The sequence below is a fragment of the Mus musculus genome, chromosome 17, assembly GCF_000001635.26.
Source record: "Mus musculus strain C57BL/6J chromosome 17, GRCm38.p6 C57BL/6J".
Taxonomy (NCBI): domain Eukaryota; kingdom Metazoa; phylum Chordata; class Mammalia; order Rodentia; family Muridae; genus Mus; species Mus musculus.
This window is the reverse complement of record NC_000083.6, coordinates 30,215,144-30,227,575: the sequence shown is the minus strand read 5'-3', so window position 1 is coordinate 30,227,575 and position 12,432 is coordinate 30,215,144. Positions and strand designations below refer to the sequence as shown.

At 54.3% G+C, this 12,432-nt stretch overlaps 1 protein-coding gene across 6 annotated transcripts in view; it reads left to right on the top strand.

The window, feature by feature from the left end:
* The window catches only part of Btbd9 (BTB (POZ) domain containing 9), a 367,098-nt gene extending 355,046 nt beyond the window's left edge, over positions 1-12,052 (top strand). For 3 of the 6 annotated variants that reach the window (XM_011246395.3, XM_030249695.1, XM_030249696.1), the window contains one exon: positions 7,006-12,050. In XM_011246395.3, the coding sequence (XP_011244697.1) occupies positions 7,006-7,203 (198 nt within the window). In that variant the 3' untranslated portion in view covers positions 7,204-12,050. Of the gene's footprint in view, positions 1-7,005 lie in introns of all 6 variants that reach the window. The other 3 variants (NM_172618.2, XM_006524094.4, NM_027060.1) reach the window with 3 other exon arrangements.
* The last annotated feature ends 380 nt before the right edge of the window (positions 12,053-12,432 follow it).

Sequence of the window (12,432 nt, the reverse complement as noted above, 5' to 3'; positions counted from 1 at the left end):
GGTCAGCCCAGAGGGACAGCTGACGATGGGGCACAGCCAGGGCATGGAACCTAGGGATGAATGTCCGGGAAGGCACCGTCTGTCAGCCCAGGGAGCCTGTTGCATGCCACCAGAACAGATAGATACATGTGTGCTTCACCTCAGGAAGTTAGCCTTTCAGGGCCAAGGTGCAGTGCACGCAGTCTTCCTGGTAGAGAAGATGGCTCATCTCTCTTCCCTTGAGTGGCCTTTTTTGGGACATATCCCTGGAAGTGGAATTACCATGAGCTCTGGTTCCCCCCTTTCTGTGAGGACACTAACCACAGGGCTCTAGCCCCATGATCCCTTCTAAACCTAGTGGCCCTCAAAGGCCCTGCCTTCTGGTGCTGTTCCTCAGGGGTGGAGTCAGTCACACTGTATGAATCTGGGGGGATATGGATGTGGAGTTCTTATAGGACTTGTTTCCTTCAGCTGAGTTCTTGTACCCCAGGCATGTACTGATGCTGCTGTTGTCATGGTACACAGGAGGACCTGGGTCTTGTTCTTTAATTGGCCATGAAATAGCCACTGTGTTCATAAAAGGAAGGAGACCATGAGCACCCTGATGCTTTGCCAGAGTGGGGTTGTGAGCAGCCAGGATGGGGACAGGGTGTCCTAGTCAGTATGGATGTGGCTGAGACGCTCCTTGTAGGGACTTCTCTGTAGTCTCTACAGCCTAGAGCCCATGAGATAACAAGGTCTCAGCCTCCATGGTAGATTCTGCCTTAACCCTCGAACATCCAGCTGGCTTAGAATAACAGAGGGCAGATACTGAGGAGGGGTCTGTGCCCATGACTGGACTGTGTCCAGCCAGGCCCTCTTCATCCAGAGGCTTAGCACCTGTCTGCTGTGGTAACTCCCCCTTTACCTTAAATCTAGGCAGCTCTGGGCAATGGCAGCTGCTCCATCTGTAGAGGTTCTGGTCTCTTAGTCACCCATTTGAGCATGCTTCCCTCCAGCCTTCTGCAGTCCTTTAGGAAGCCCTGCTTCTCCTCCCTGTTGGCCCAGTTCCCACCTATCCACAGAAGAACTGGCGGTCAACACAGTGGTCCCATCCATGTTGGATGCACGTCACAGTGGGCTAAAGGACACCAAGGATCTCAGATAGTAGGATCCCCTTTCCGTACGCCACAGACTAGGAGAGATTTCATGTAAGAACCCTGCTAAGGCAAAGGTCAGGAAGGGGACAGCCACTGTCTCTAACAGCCTGGAATTCCTGGGTAGGAAGGCTTAGGTCAGGCAGGAGAGCTCTTCTCACACCTCGGTGGTGGCTAAGTGTGTATAGTTCTCATTAACTGTGATATAGATAAGTACTCTGTACCGGGAGATCCTCCCTAGACATCCTCTTGGAACTTCTGTACCATGGTCTGCCTCTTGATGATGAACAGTCACTTTCCTAAGAGTTGGGACGGGGCCAGGGACAGTGTTACATCAAGTTAGGGTGGCCCCTAACATCTGATTGCTGTGTCTCCCTAAAAATCATGAGAGATAGTGAGATGCCAAAGTGGGCACTGCTCCACCCTGGCCTATACCTCGGGTAACTGCATCATATGCTCATGGGCTTGCGTTGTGCAACAAACATGCTAGCGGAGGGGTGTTGTGGGGCTGAGCTTGAGCATGTCTAGGAACTACAGCCTCTCTGTCTAGCAGAGTGTCCCTCTTGAAGAGCCCTGTACTCGAGTAACATTTATTTCTAAGTCATGTTTCAAATGGTGGACAGGGGGACAGGGTATCTGCTGTGGTCCTGATGCGGGCATGCCTAGGGATGGCCGAAGGGTAGGGTTTCTCTGAGCATCCTGAGAGCATCTAGATGAGGGCTTGCAGGTCATCCCACTCTGTGTCCATGCCAGGAATGGTAACCAGCTATGAGCTTGCTGCAAGAGGGTCTCACTGGCCAGCAGCAGCAGGGCAGGGTCTGCATTTGGCTGCTTGAGCTGCCTTCCAGGCTGAGGGGCCTGCGAGTGCTTCTGGGATCCTAGTACCGCCTCGTTCCCATAGCAACATGTGGCTTTAGTGGAAAAATAAAGCCAGGGAGACAGACTCTGGAAAAACTAAATAAATGTTCATTGCTGGCCTGAGATAATTATTTCCCAGACCTCCTCTGGCGTGTGCCCTGATCCCCTGCAGGACTGTCCTTCAGAGTTCTCCCCAGAGACATCTGGGCCCAGAAGGCCCTCTGTGCCCTGCAGTGGCAGACATGCAGCAAACAGCAGGTAGCTGCAGACTCAGAGCAAATAGAGAAGACAGCCCCACCCTGCACAAAATAGCCCTGCCCTGCACAAGATAGCCCTGCCCTGCAATGGACAGCTCCAGCCTGCAGCCCCTATTCCTCCAGAGAGACTGTACTCCTGGAGGGTACAGCATGAACCGACCCTGGCACACACAGGCTCATGTGCTACCATGGACAGGGTACTGTGTGCAGTGTGAGGGCAGCAGCAGCCTGGGTGCACAGACAGCTGGACTTGGGGAGTGGTCCCAGAGGAGTAGGCCTATGCCCTGCACTGCAGCTCCTGAGAGTGGAGACCATGGCATGGCACACACAGTCCTCCACAGGGTGAGTGGGGACAGAGTGTCTGTGCAGGAGTCCAAGAGTCAGCTCTCAGGGATCACTAGTGAGAAGAGGAGGGAGGAGGGAGAGCTGGAGTCTTGCTCAAGGTTGTGTCCTCTTGTCCTGGGAGGAGAGGGCAATGTGGCACTTGTGAGAAGATGGAGGGAGGAGGAGAAGTGCAGAGTGGGATCTGGGAAGGTAGCAGACCTCAGCAGCGAGGCACTCAGTGGGGGTTAAGTGCCTGTGGAAAGGCTGAGGGGACCACAGGAGAACCAGCTGGCATGTGGCAGGGAGGCAAGAAAAGACAGGCCACACTGTGCCACCTTCCCCCACCACTTCGTGACCCCAAGTCACTTTACTGTTGACCTTTGTAGGAGTAAGCCCTGGCCAGGTCACATCTGCCAGGACTGGGGACTCAGGCATCCCAGAAACCCTGGGGCCACGGATTCTCCCCACTCTTTTCTGTGCGTTTGCTTTGCTTTTAAATGACTTGGAAGTTTCCCCACAGACTAACAAGAGGCCCTTCCCTCACCTTGCTTAGGCTCTGTGTCCTCTGACCGGAGGGCTAAGAATGGCTCCCAGAAGGAACAGTTGAGCTGCAGTCGCTGGGCCACGTGCACTCAGGTGCGGTGCCAGGGTGGCGCTTACTGTCAGGGTGCAGCGTCACTCAGTCAGGCATTTCCTTCTGGAAATGCCTCCACAGGACACCCGTCTCCTAGGTGACTCTCAGCCCAGTCAGAAGGCGACTCAGAAACACATTAAACAGAAGGAGGAAGAAGAGGAGGAAAACGATTGTAGCTCTACCTAAGGAAAGGTTACTTTTTTTCCAGAACTTTCCAAACAGTAGGGTTGTAGCTCTCTGTGGTTAGGAGGGAGCGGTGCCAGGCCTAAGCATTGTCAGCAGAATCTTAATTCCATACCCAGGGATAAATTAATACTCATAGAAAATAATACGTGCGCCTTCATACCGAGGTGCACGCCTTTAACCCAGCACTTGGAAGGTAGAGGCAGAAAGATCAGGAGTTTTGGGCCACCCTCAGCTGTGTATAAATTTCAGGCCATTCTGGGCTTCATGAAACCCTGTCCCCACTCTTCTCCCCCAGATGTCTCCCTGTTAAGTCGTCCCTTGTTTGAAAATAGCATTGTGGTGACCTGAATAAGAATGGCCTCGAAAGACTTGTGTTTGAATGCTTAGTCACTGGAAAGCTATAGTATTTGAAAAGATTGGAAAGATTAGGAGGTGCGGCCTAGTTGGAGGAAGTATGTCACTGGAGGTGGGCTTTCGGGTCTCCGAGGTGAGCAGAAGAGGTCACTGGCTGCTATAATGGGGCTGGCTCATGGCTGACATGGTGATGGGTGCGGTCCTGGGATGGAGGGACAGTCCTTAAGCCTTCATCTACCTGTGGGCAGCTAGTGAGAGGAAGGCTGGGTTTTATAAAGACATGTACCTAGGACAGAAGTGTGGATCGGAAATGCTGTCTGTCCTGCTTGGCAGGAACGTGCTCTGTGCAAATCCCTCAGCTGAGAAACAAAGTCATTGATCAGTATTTATTCCCTTTTCTCAGTTTCTGCTGCAGTTCACAGTGGGCTCTCCTCCCCTCTCCTTCCCCTTCCACTCCTTCCTTCCCCTCCCCCTTCGCCTTCTCCTGTAAAAACATTGAAAAAGTTAGCGTGTGGTTTAACTGAAAGATGGAGGAATCCTCAGAATTTCAGAAGGTGCCAGGCCAGCCCACGTACAGGCTCCCAGAAGGGGCCTGCCAGAGCATTTCAGACACCAGGATTACAGCTCCCAGAGAGGCTGCCATTGTGCTAATAAACAGCCACAAGAAAGGACACCGGGTGTGAGGGAGGCTGGGTCCGATCCATATACATGACTACATTGCAAATTGGCGGCTCCTCTCTGGGGAGAGATCTGGGCCTCTGAAGATGGTTCAGCGAAGGTGCCCCTTCCTGAGCAGAGCAATCAAACAGGCTAATGGGATACACGATTGCCGAAAAGTTGAAGGGAAAATGACGCGGAGACCATGGTAATGGCTTTGCATAAATCACAAGCATGGCTCTGCCCGGTACGCCTCATTCACTTTTGGTCACATCCTTCCCGAGGAGTATTGTGGTCTGGGGAAGCTTCCGAGGAAAGAAATTGAATGGCACCAGCTCCAAAGCAAAGAGAAGGCAGGACTTACCCATTTCACCTTGTGCAAGGCCCACAAGTGCCTGGCGGGAGGGGGTGGGGGCGGAGGACGTGGGTCAGGAACATTTCCAAGGCCCTTTGTGGGGTCACACTTGCTCGAGCCAATAGCTCCCCCCACCATTTCCATATAAGTTGCAGAAACAGGAGGCCACCTCCCCAAAGTCAGGCCCAGCACGGCTGCCCTCAAATGTAAGGGCTGCAGCTTCATTTTGAGACCAGAGCCCTTCAACTACAGGCCCTCTAGAGGCCCTTGGACAAACTGGAAGGTGTTTGGCATCAAAGGGACGGCTGCCGGTGTGTGGTGAAGCCCGGGAGCTGCACACATGGGGACATTTCACACGCGTTCATAAGCATCCTGGGTATCCAGGGATGGCTGCATATGACTGCCCTGACCTGGGAACACCGCTGATCGAGCCAGGCACAGTGTTCACAGAGAGGTAACCGGAGCCCGTGGAAGGCAGGTGCCACAGTGAAATCCTAGGGCCAGACCCCGGCCTAGATGTCCTCCAGTGGTCCCCTCTGTCTGTCTGAAGGCCACACTCATCCTGTCTGCCTTGAGCTCTTTAGGGCCTGGTACGTGCAGCCTTCTCTGTAGTATGAGGACCAGTTCTCCGGAGCGTTCCCTAAGGCTCACTCTAGGCATCTGTGCTCCTGACCATGGATGCAGACACTGTTCCACTGTCAAAACCCCGTACATGGCAGGCGTCCCAGTAAGCGAGGCAGCTCTGCTCACTGTGGTGAGTGCTCTCCCCAGCCCTAAACTGCTGGGCTCTACCCTAGGACCAAATTGGTCAGAACTGGGGCTCAGCAGTTGCTGTACATTGAGAAAAACAGCATCTCCTAGAGGACCCATGAGCCTCTGTGGGCACCCGTGTGTGAGGGCCAGGCGACAGCTGCTTGGAGCCCACGACTTCCTCGGCCTGCCAGAGGTGGAGGGTCACTGCAGGACCGTGCTCTCCGCAGGACCGTGCTCTCCGCAGCACCTGTCACTGCGTCCATCCGCGGCTGCAGCTGCTTTTCTTCCGTTTTCTTTAAAACCGATTCCTTCCGACTGACTGTAAACTGCTGCTTCACCTTGTGGTGCCCAAAGGTTTAAAGGTTTGTCACCAGCTTTCTCTAAACAGCATTTGAGTTTGTCACACATACTTGTGTTTCTTCTTTTTCTAGCAGTTTGGTTTTCAGGAGTCGGCTGTGTCTGGAAGTCTCTGACCTCCTGTGCGTGCGTTTCTCTCTCTCTCTCTCTCTCTCTCTCTCTCTCTCTCTCTCTCTCTCTCTCTCTCTCTCTCCCTTTAGTTCCCAAAGCTAAGCAACAGCACGGCCTCCCTCCCAGCCCCACGCCAGCTTGCAGCTCCCAGCATGCTGGAGCCCAGCTGTGTGTCCCACCCACCGTGGGTTTCCCTGGGATCCAGGTGCACTGTGCCCCGCTGGTCCTGCACTGCCTGGAGCTCACTGCTGCCCTTAGCAGAAAGGCAGGCTTTGTCTGGAGGAGGCAATATTCCCTCAGCCAGGTGACTCGTGCTTCAGGCTGGCTCAGACCCGGGCTGAATAAGCTTAGTCCCTGGCTCAGATGCTAGTAGAGCCCTCTTGTCCGTGCAGGGTCTTGTTGGATATGGGTGTGGGGTGATGCCCTGTGGCTGTACCTCTACCTCCCTTTTCTTGGTATTTCGAGTCGGGGCTGGTGTAGACCTCAGTGATGCTCCTGCCTCTGCTTATCAGGTGCCAGGATTATAGGCAAGCACCATCCCTCTTGCCTTTACCTGGTATTTAGAATCCTTTGTTGAGCTGGACTTCCCACAGCATCCATTCGCCCCACTTCGTGTGACTGCTTTGGCCTGTGGAGGGTTGTATTTAGGTGATGGAGCCAGTACCTCTGCATTCCTCCTACCCAACTACCGTGTGCAAGAGTGGGCCAGGGGACTAGGGAGATGGCTCAGCAGGCCAGGGCTTTCACAGAGAACCCGTTAGGTTTCCAGTACCCTGTTTTTGCCAGAGGAGAATAGCCAGGCTGCATGTTCCAGCCAGAGCAGTGCTGATGCACCTGTGCTGGACACCAATAATTCTGGGACCATCCATCTCTTTTTATGTATCGGACCTGATACATCCTCCTTGCTGCTTTCTGGTGTCAGAAGCAGGCAAGGAGCAAGCTAGGCGGCTGGGAGTTACCCCGAGCTGACACCAGATAGGCCTGGCTCCCAGCTCTGGGCCCCAGGCCGAGCCACCTCTCACTGGCTTCTCCTTTCTCTCCCAGGTGTTCCACTGTGTCCACTTTGAGTGTCCGGAGCAGCAGAGCAACCAGAAGGAGGACAGCAGTGAGGAGCCAGGGACAGGGGACCCCAGCACCCCCAATCAGCAGCTCGACCCTCATGCACCACGGGCACCCAGCGCCAGCTCACTACCACCGAGTCCAGGCCCTAACTCACGCTCACCCAACCAACAGAACCAATAAAGCAGGCAGAGGATGTAGTGTTACTCAGGTGGGCCTGGATGGAGCTGTGTCCTCTCCCGCCCCTGGGAGGAACAGGTCTGGCTGCAGAACTCACCCCAACCAGGTTTTTTCCATCCGGGGACAGAAAGGTGCCTGTGTTCCCCCCACTCCTCAAGCAGTCTCCAGGGGGAGGAAGAGGGTCTTGATTCTTCAAGCCTACCATCAATCCCTACCTCTAATCTAACCCAGGTACCAGCGCTGAAGGAATCTACAAACAGGCCCAAGCTGGCATGATTTAAAAAAAAAAAAAAGAAGAAGAAGAAGAAGAAGAAGAAGAAAGTACCCCAGGCCTTGACAAAACCAGAAGAGAGCCCAGCCCCTCCAGCCTGGAGGCCCCAGCCCCGGGTGTCCCTGCTGCAGCTCGCTACTTAGGGTTTGTAGTTCTGCAGGTTTTCTACACCAGCTAAATCGGGGTGGTTGAAGGCTTGTGGATTGCACTGGCCCTCTACAAAGGTCTTCCTCAGTCTCCAGTGCTTGCCCGTGGGCAGAGCAAAAGCTTGCCCCTCCTAAAAGAGACCAGATGTAGCCCATCGTGGCACCGGCCTGCCAAGGAAAATCCTTGAGTTCAGCGAGACACACACTGTGCAGATCAATCTGTGGACACGGGAATTACTACCGACCAGAGTGCCGGCCACTCTGTTAGCCTCTTCCTGACGGTTACCTGGGAGGCAGCGTGTAAGCAGTTACCACGCCAGCTGCTGAGAACGACCCCAAAGCCCATGTCAACAGATACTTGCCCAGGCCAAGGCTGACGCTTCTGGGCCTCGTGGTTCAGCTGCCCTTGAACTTGGATCAGCCAACGGATGGTGTGTCAGGAGCACAGGCCTGGGACGAACTGCAAGTCTCCCACCTGGCATAGCTCAGAGCAGGTCTTGGGCACTTCCAGTTTTGACCACTGCAGCTCCACTCAGTTCCTCTGTCCCTCCTGTGGCTTCCATGAACAGCTCCAGCCTCTGCACCTCTAAGCACCATCCCAAGGCCCCATGTCCTGTTAGCATGCTCAGAGGAGGACAAGGCTAGTCGGTCAGCCAGCTTTCTGAGTTCTCATTGGAATGGCTGGTCCACATGGAAGAGGCCTCCGCTGCAGTGGAAGCCATCTTCCTGTGAGTTCAGGCTTAGGGTGGCAGAGCTGGTGCCCAGGGAGACTAGTCAGCAGTCTGAACCTCTGGCTTCATTTTGCTGTGTGGTGTGGCTGCCTTTGGTAGGGAGGTTTCCATGGATGTAGCCAGCGTGTAGCTATTGTGTGTGGGGCAGCATCCAGCCTGGAGTTGCCAGTGTCTCTAGCAAGCAATACTCCCTGCCAGCGCATTAGGAACCCCAGTCCTGTGGATGATGGAGTTTGTCGCTTTTGGAAGATAAGTGTGAGAGCTTGTTAGTTTTGTTGGTCATTTGCTTAAGGTAGATCCTCCTCCTATAGCCCAGGTTAGTCACACTCATGGCAGTCCTCCTATGTTACCACCCCGAGTTCTGAGCTTATGGGTATGAGATAGCACACGCTGCCACAAAACATTTTTGTAAAGACAGAAGACAAGATGCAGGCCCAGGTCTGGAGTCCAGCAGCTTCCTGGGGCAGTGGGTCTGAGTTGGCAAGAAGTCCCTGGTGTCTACCCCAAAACGTCACCACACACGTGTCATGCTAGGTGCTGGGCACTCAGTCCTCTCTGCAGTCTCATTTCCCATCTGGCTAGCCCAGACCATCATCAGAGACCCACACCTTGTGGCTTCCTTTCTGCCTTCAGACCCCCAGTGACTGTGCATTCAGGTTGTAAGACGTTAGAGCTGGTTACCTTCAATGTGCATGCTGCCATGGTGCCCTCAGATACTTGGGAGGGGAGATGTGACAGCAAAGTCACCGTGGCCGGAAGTGGGGAATGGGGGTCCATTCAGAGAAGCATGGCAAGCCCTTGGTCACCTGGGCTGATTCCAAGGCTATCCTTGGGACAAAGCCTTTCTTGGATTGACACCTGCTCAGGATGCAGGAGGACGCTTATCTCCCACTAGACACAGGAGTGTACCTTCCGTTGGCTGCTGGGCATGGGATGTGCCTAGATGTCACAGCCAAGGGTGTCCTTGCAACATCTAAGGTGAGGTCCATGTTTCCAGGGGACAGCGATGAGCTAGAGCCTGCCTTGTCCCCTGCAGGATTATCCTGAGCCAACAGACTGCAAGTGACTCTTGAGTGCTGAGCTGAGCAGAAGCGCTAACAGTCATGCAGGGTTGAACTGGGGGACCCCATGCACCATACAGGGTGATTTTGACTCTAAGGACCCTTTGGGTGCCAGGAAGGGCCACAGTCAAACTATGGGAGGCTGAAGCAGTGTGAACTGTTGTTCCCCCAGCCCTGCCCTTGCTCCTAAAGGCAACTGTGGATGTGACCATTGTGGGCTCAGCTTGGAGAGTGTGGCTCCCACCTGAAGCCTCATGCCACCTGTGGAATGGTACCTGCTTCTAGGTACAGAGCCTCCTGCCCTTTGATCATGTTCTCTAGGATGGCAGATGTCATCACTGGGGCTTTGAGAAGTGTTCGGTCTCACCCATAAGGACTCCCTGGGAACAACTGGGATGCTGGACAGGTTGGGCTGTGGGGTAGGTGGGTTGGAGGGTAGCTGCTCTCTGCACAGCAGCTTTAAGCAGCCACAGAGGTAGTCTTGCGCTTAGGCTCAGAGTTTCCTAAGCCCTTGGTACTACTTCTGATCTTGGAGGGGCTGCAAGCCCATGGTAGATGTGGGTCCTTCTCAATGGCTCTTCCAGCTGTCACTTTTCCAGTCTTATTAAATGAAGTGTTGATTCCTGACAAATACAAGTGTTTCATTCCTAGAAGCATTGGGAAAAGAAATTCTTTTCTGCAGGAGATGGACGTGTTTGTTAGACTGATTTCTTGCCTCCCCACCAATGAGTTTTGAATTGTGCAAGGAAAAAAATTGCTTAGTAGTTAAGCCGTCTCCAGCAATTGTCAGAGCTCTGAGCACACAGCTGACCAGTCAATCTCCTGCCCTAACTCAGAAGTAACAGAATCGCAATCACAGCCTCTGCAGACCACGGGGGGATGGGGTGAAATCTGTGTCAAAAGTGGGGCCTGGCGTGCAGAGGCTCCTTGGCAGTGACCTGGCTCTGTCCTGCCCAGGACTGCAGGCCTCCCCCTGCATAGAAACACGGGTCAGAGCAGGTCTGTGCCTCCTAGGAGGTCCCCCATTAAGCACCTTGCCTCCTGTGTGGCGCATGGTGTTTTGGAGCAGTGCTGAGGTGCTGGCACCGTGGGCACTGGGCAAGCTCTGGTTATTTTGCAGCATGGTCATTGGCTTCATCCTGACAACAGCCTCAGGAAGAGGTGGGTGCTCATTAGGCACTACAATACCCTATGCCACCAGGTGGGACGCCCCATACTCAGGGTTCTGGGGTCTCCAGAAGAGGAAAGTGGCTGAGGTAGCCATGGGCTGCTGGAGGGCACCCAACTCTCCCCCGGATGAGGGCCTGGGCATCCCTGGCACTGGGTGAGTGAGAGGCCTTTGAGTCTGTGTGGGCAGCACTTTGCTTCCGTAGGGCAGGGAAGGAGCCCATCCCCCAACCCCTCCAGTGTCTGTTCCTCTCTGTCCCATCTCTCATCCTTCACGTTGAAAGATGCACAGGACTACTTGTTCCAGAGTAAGCTTTCGGTCTAGCAGAGGCTGCGTGTCGCCTCTCTGGCACACCACTCCTGACCTGGGTCTGGGGCACTGGTCCTCTGTTGTCCCCACCCAAACCCTATTTCCAGTCTCTGGGGCTAGAAGCCAAACTGAGTGGGGCTTCTGGAAAGACAGGTCCACCCTCAGCCCCCAGCCAAGGCCACAATGTCCCCTGTAATTTACGATGAATGTCCTCTCAGGACTTGCCATGTGGAGTATTTACAGCCCTAGGCAGTTAGGTGGAGTGGTGGCCTAGGGCCACACAGCTTATCCCTGCCATTTATCTCCAGCCTCTCAGTCTTCCCAAGGGCTAAGGATGTCATCTCTGAAAGCCAGTGGCAGTGGAGGTGCAAAGCGGGGGGTCCCAGCCCATTGTGGGAAATCCCAGTGCAGGGCCTCTAAGTGGGTTCCATCTCTGAGCCCCAGGGGTCAGAGCTGCCCTGGAGATATATCTGAGGCTTCCCCTACAAGCTCCGAGGACTGCTTCAGGCCTATGTTCCACCCTCCTATTGTAGCTTGACATGGTGACAGTACTGGTGTTGACAGTCACAGAAATAATCCCTCTAAAAGCAGCTTCAGGCCATAGTTGTGCGAGAATGGAGGGACTCTCAGCCAGGATTACTGGGGATTGGGAACCCAGGCTCGGGCAGCTCTGGGTTTCAGGATGGCCTTCTAAAAGTGACCTTCTAGGACACCACGTGAGCCCGAGAGAGAGCCAGGAAGTTCCTTGTCAGACTGGCTTGGGGCTGATGTCCTCAAGTGGCATTTCCACACCCATCCCCAGCACCCAGAATGGTAACTGTCCTGGGGTGCCTTTGCAGTGAAAGCAGGTGATGGCTCCCCATGGGTGGTGATGCACAGTGCCTGTGAGCTGCTCTGACCAAACCTGTGTAGACTGGATCTTCCAGAGATAAGTAGTCAGTTCCCCTCCATTTGTGGGCCTCTGAAGATTGTGAGTGCCCTCCCCCATGGTGTGGGTCATGCTCACCCTGGATATGGCTCCCTAAGGAAGCGTCCAGGGCAGTGTTTGCAATGTGTTCCTGAGGTGGTGTGGCATCTTTGTTTAGCAAGCTGTGTTGTGACCCTTAGTTCATGTGTGTACAAGGTCATGACGGGCTCACCATAGAAATAAAGCAGTGTCTTCGATACCCGAGTTTGTGCCTTCTGTTCTCCAAGCCTAGCCCCTGCAGGTTCCCCCCAGGGTTCCCAACCCTGTTTGCCATGGGGACTCTGTGGGCTCGATCCCCCACCATCAGCACACCAGCTGCCTGTGCAGAACTCATTTCCTGTATCATGAGGTCGGGGTGGCACCGGGGCCACACAGCCTGGCCCAGCAGCCCTTCTCTAGCCATCCCGTGGCTTGATACCATGTTGCCTGTCACTCTGAACATAGTAGGTTCACTTCCTTGTCATTCTGAGTGGACTCTATATCTTTGTGACAAGCTAGGAGCTGGCAACTGTGTGTCTTGCCTCCTCTCTCTACACTGCCACCACTCCGGGCACTGCCCCTGGGTCTTTTCTCCAGTCT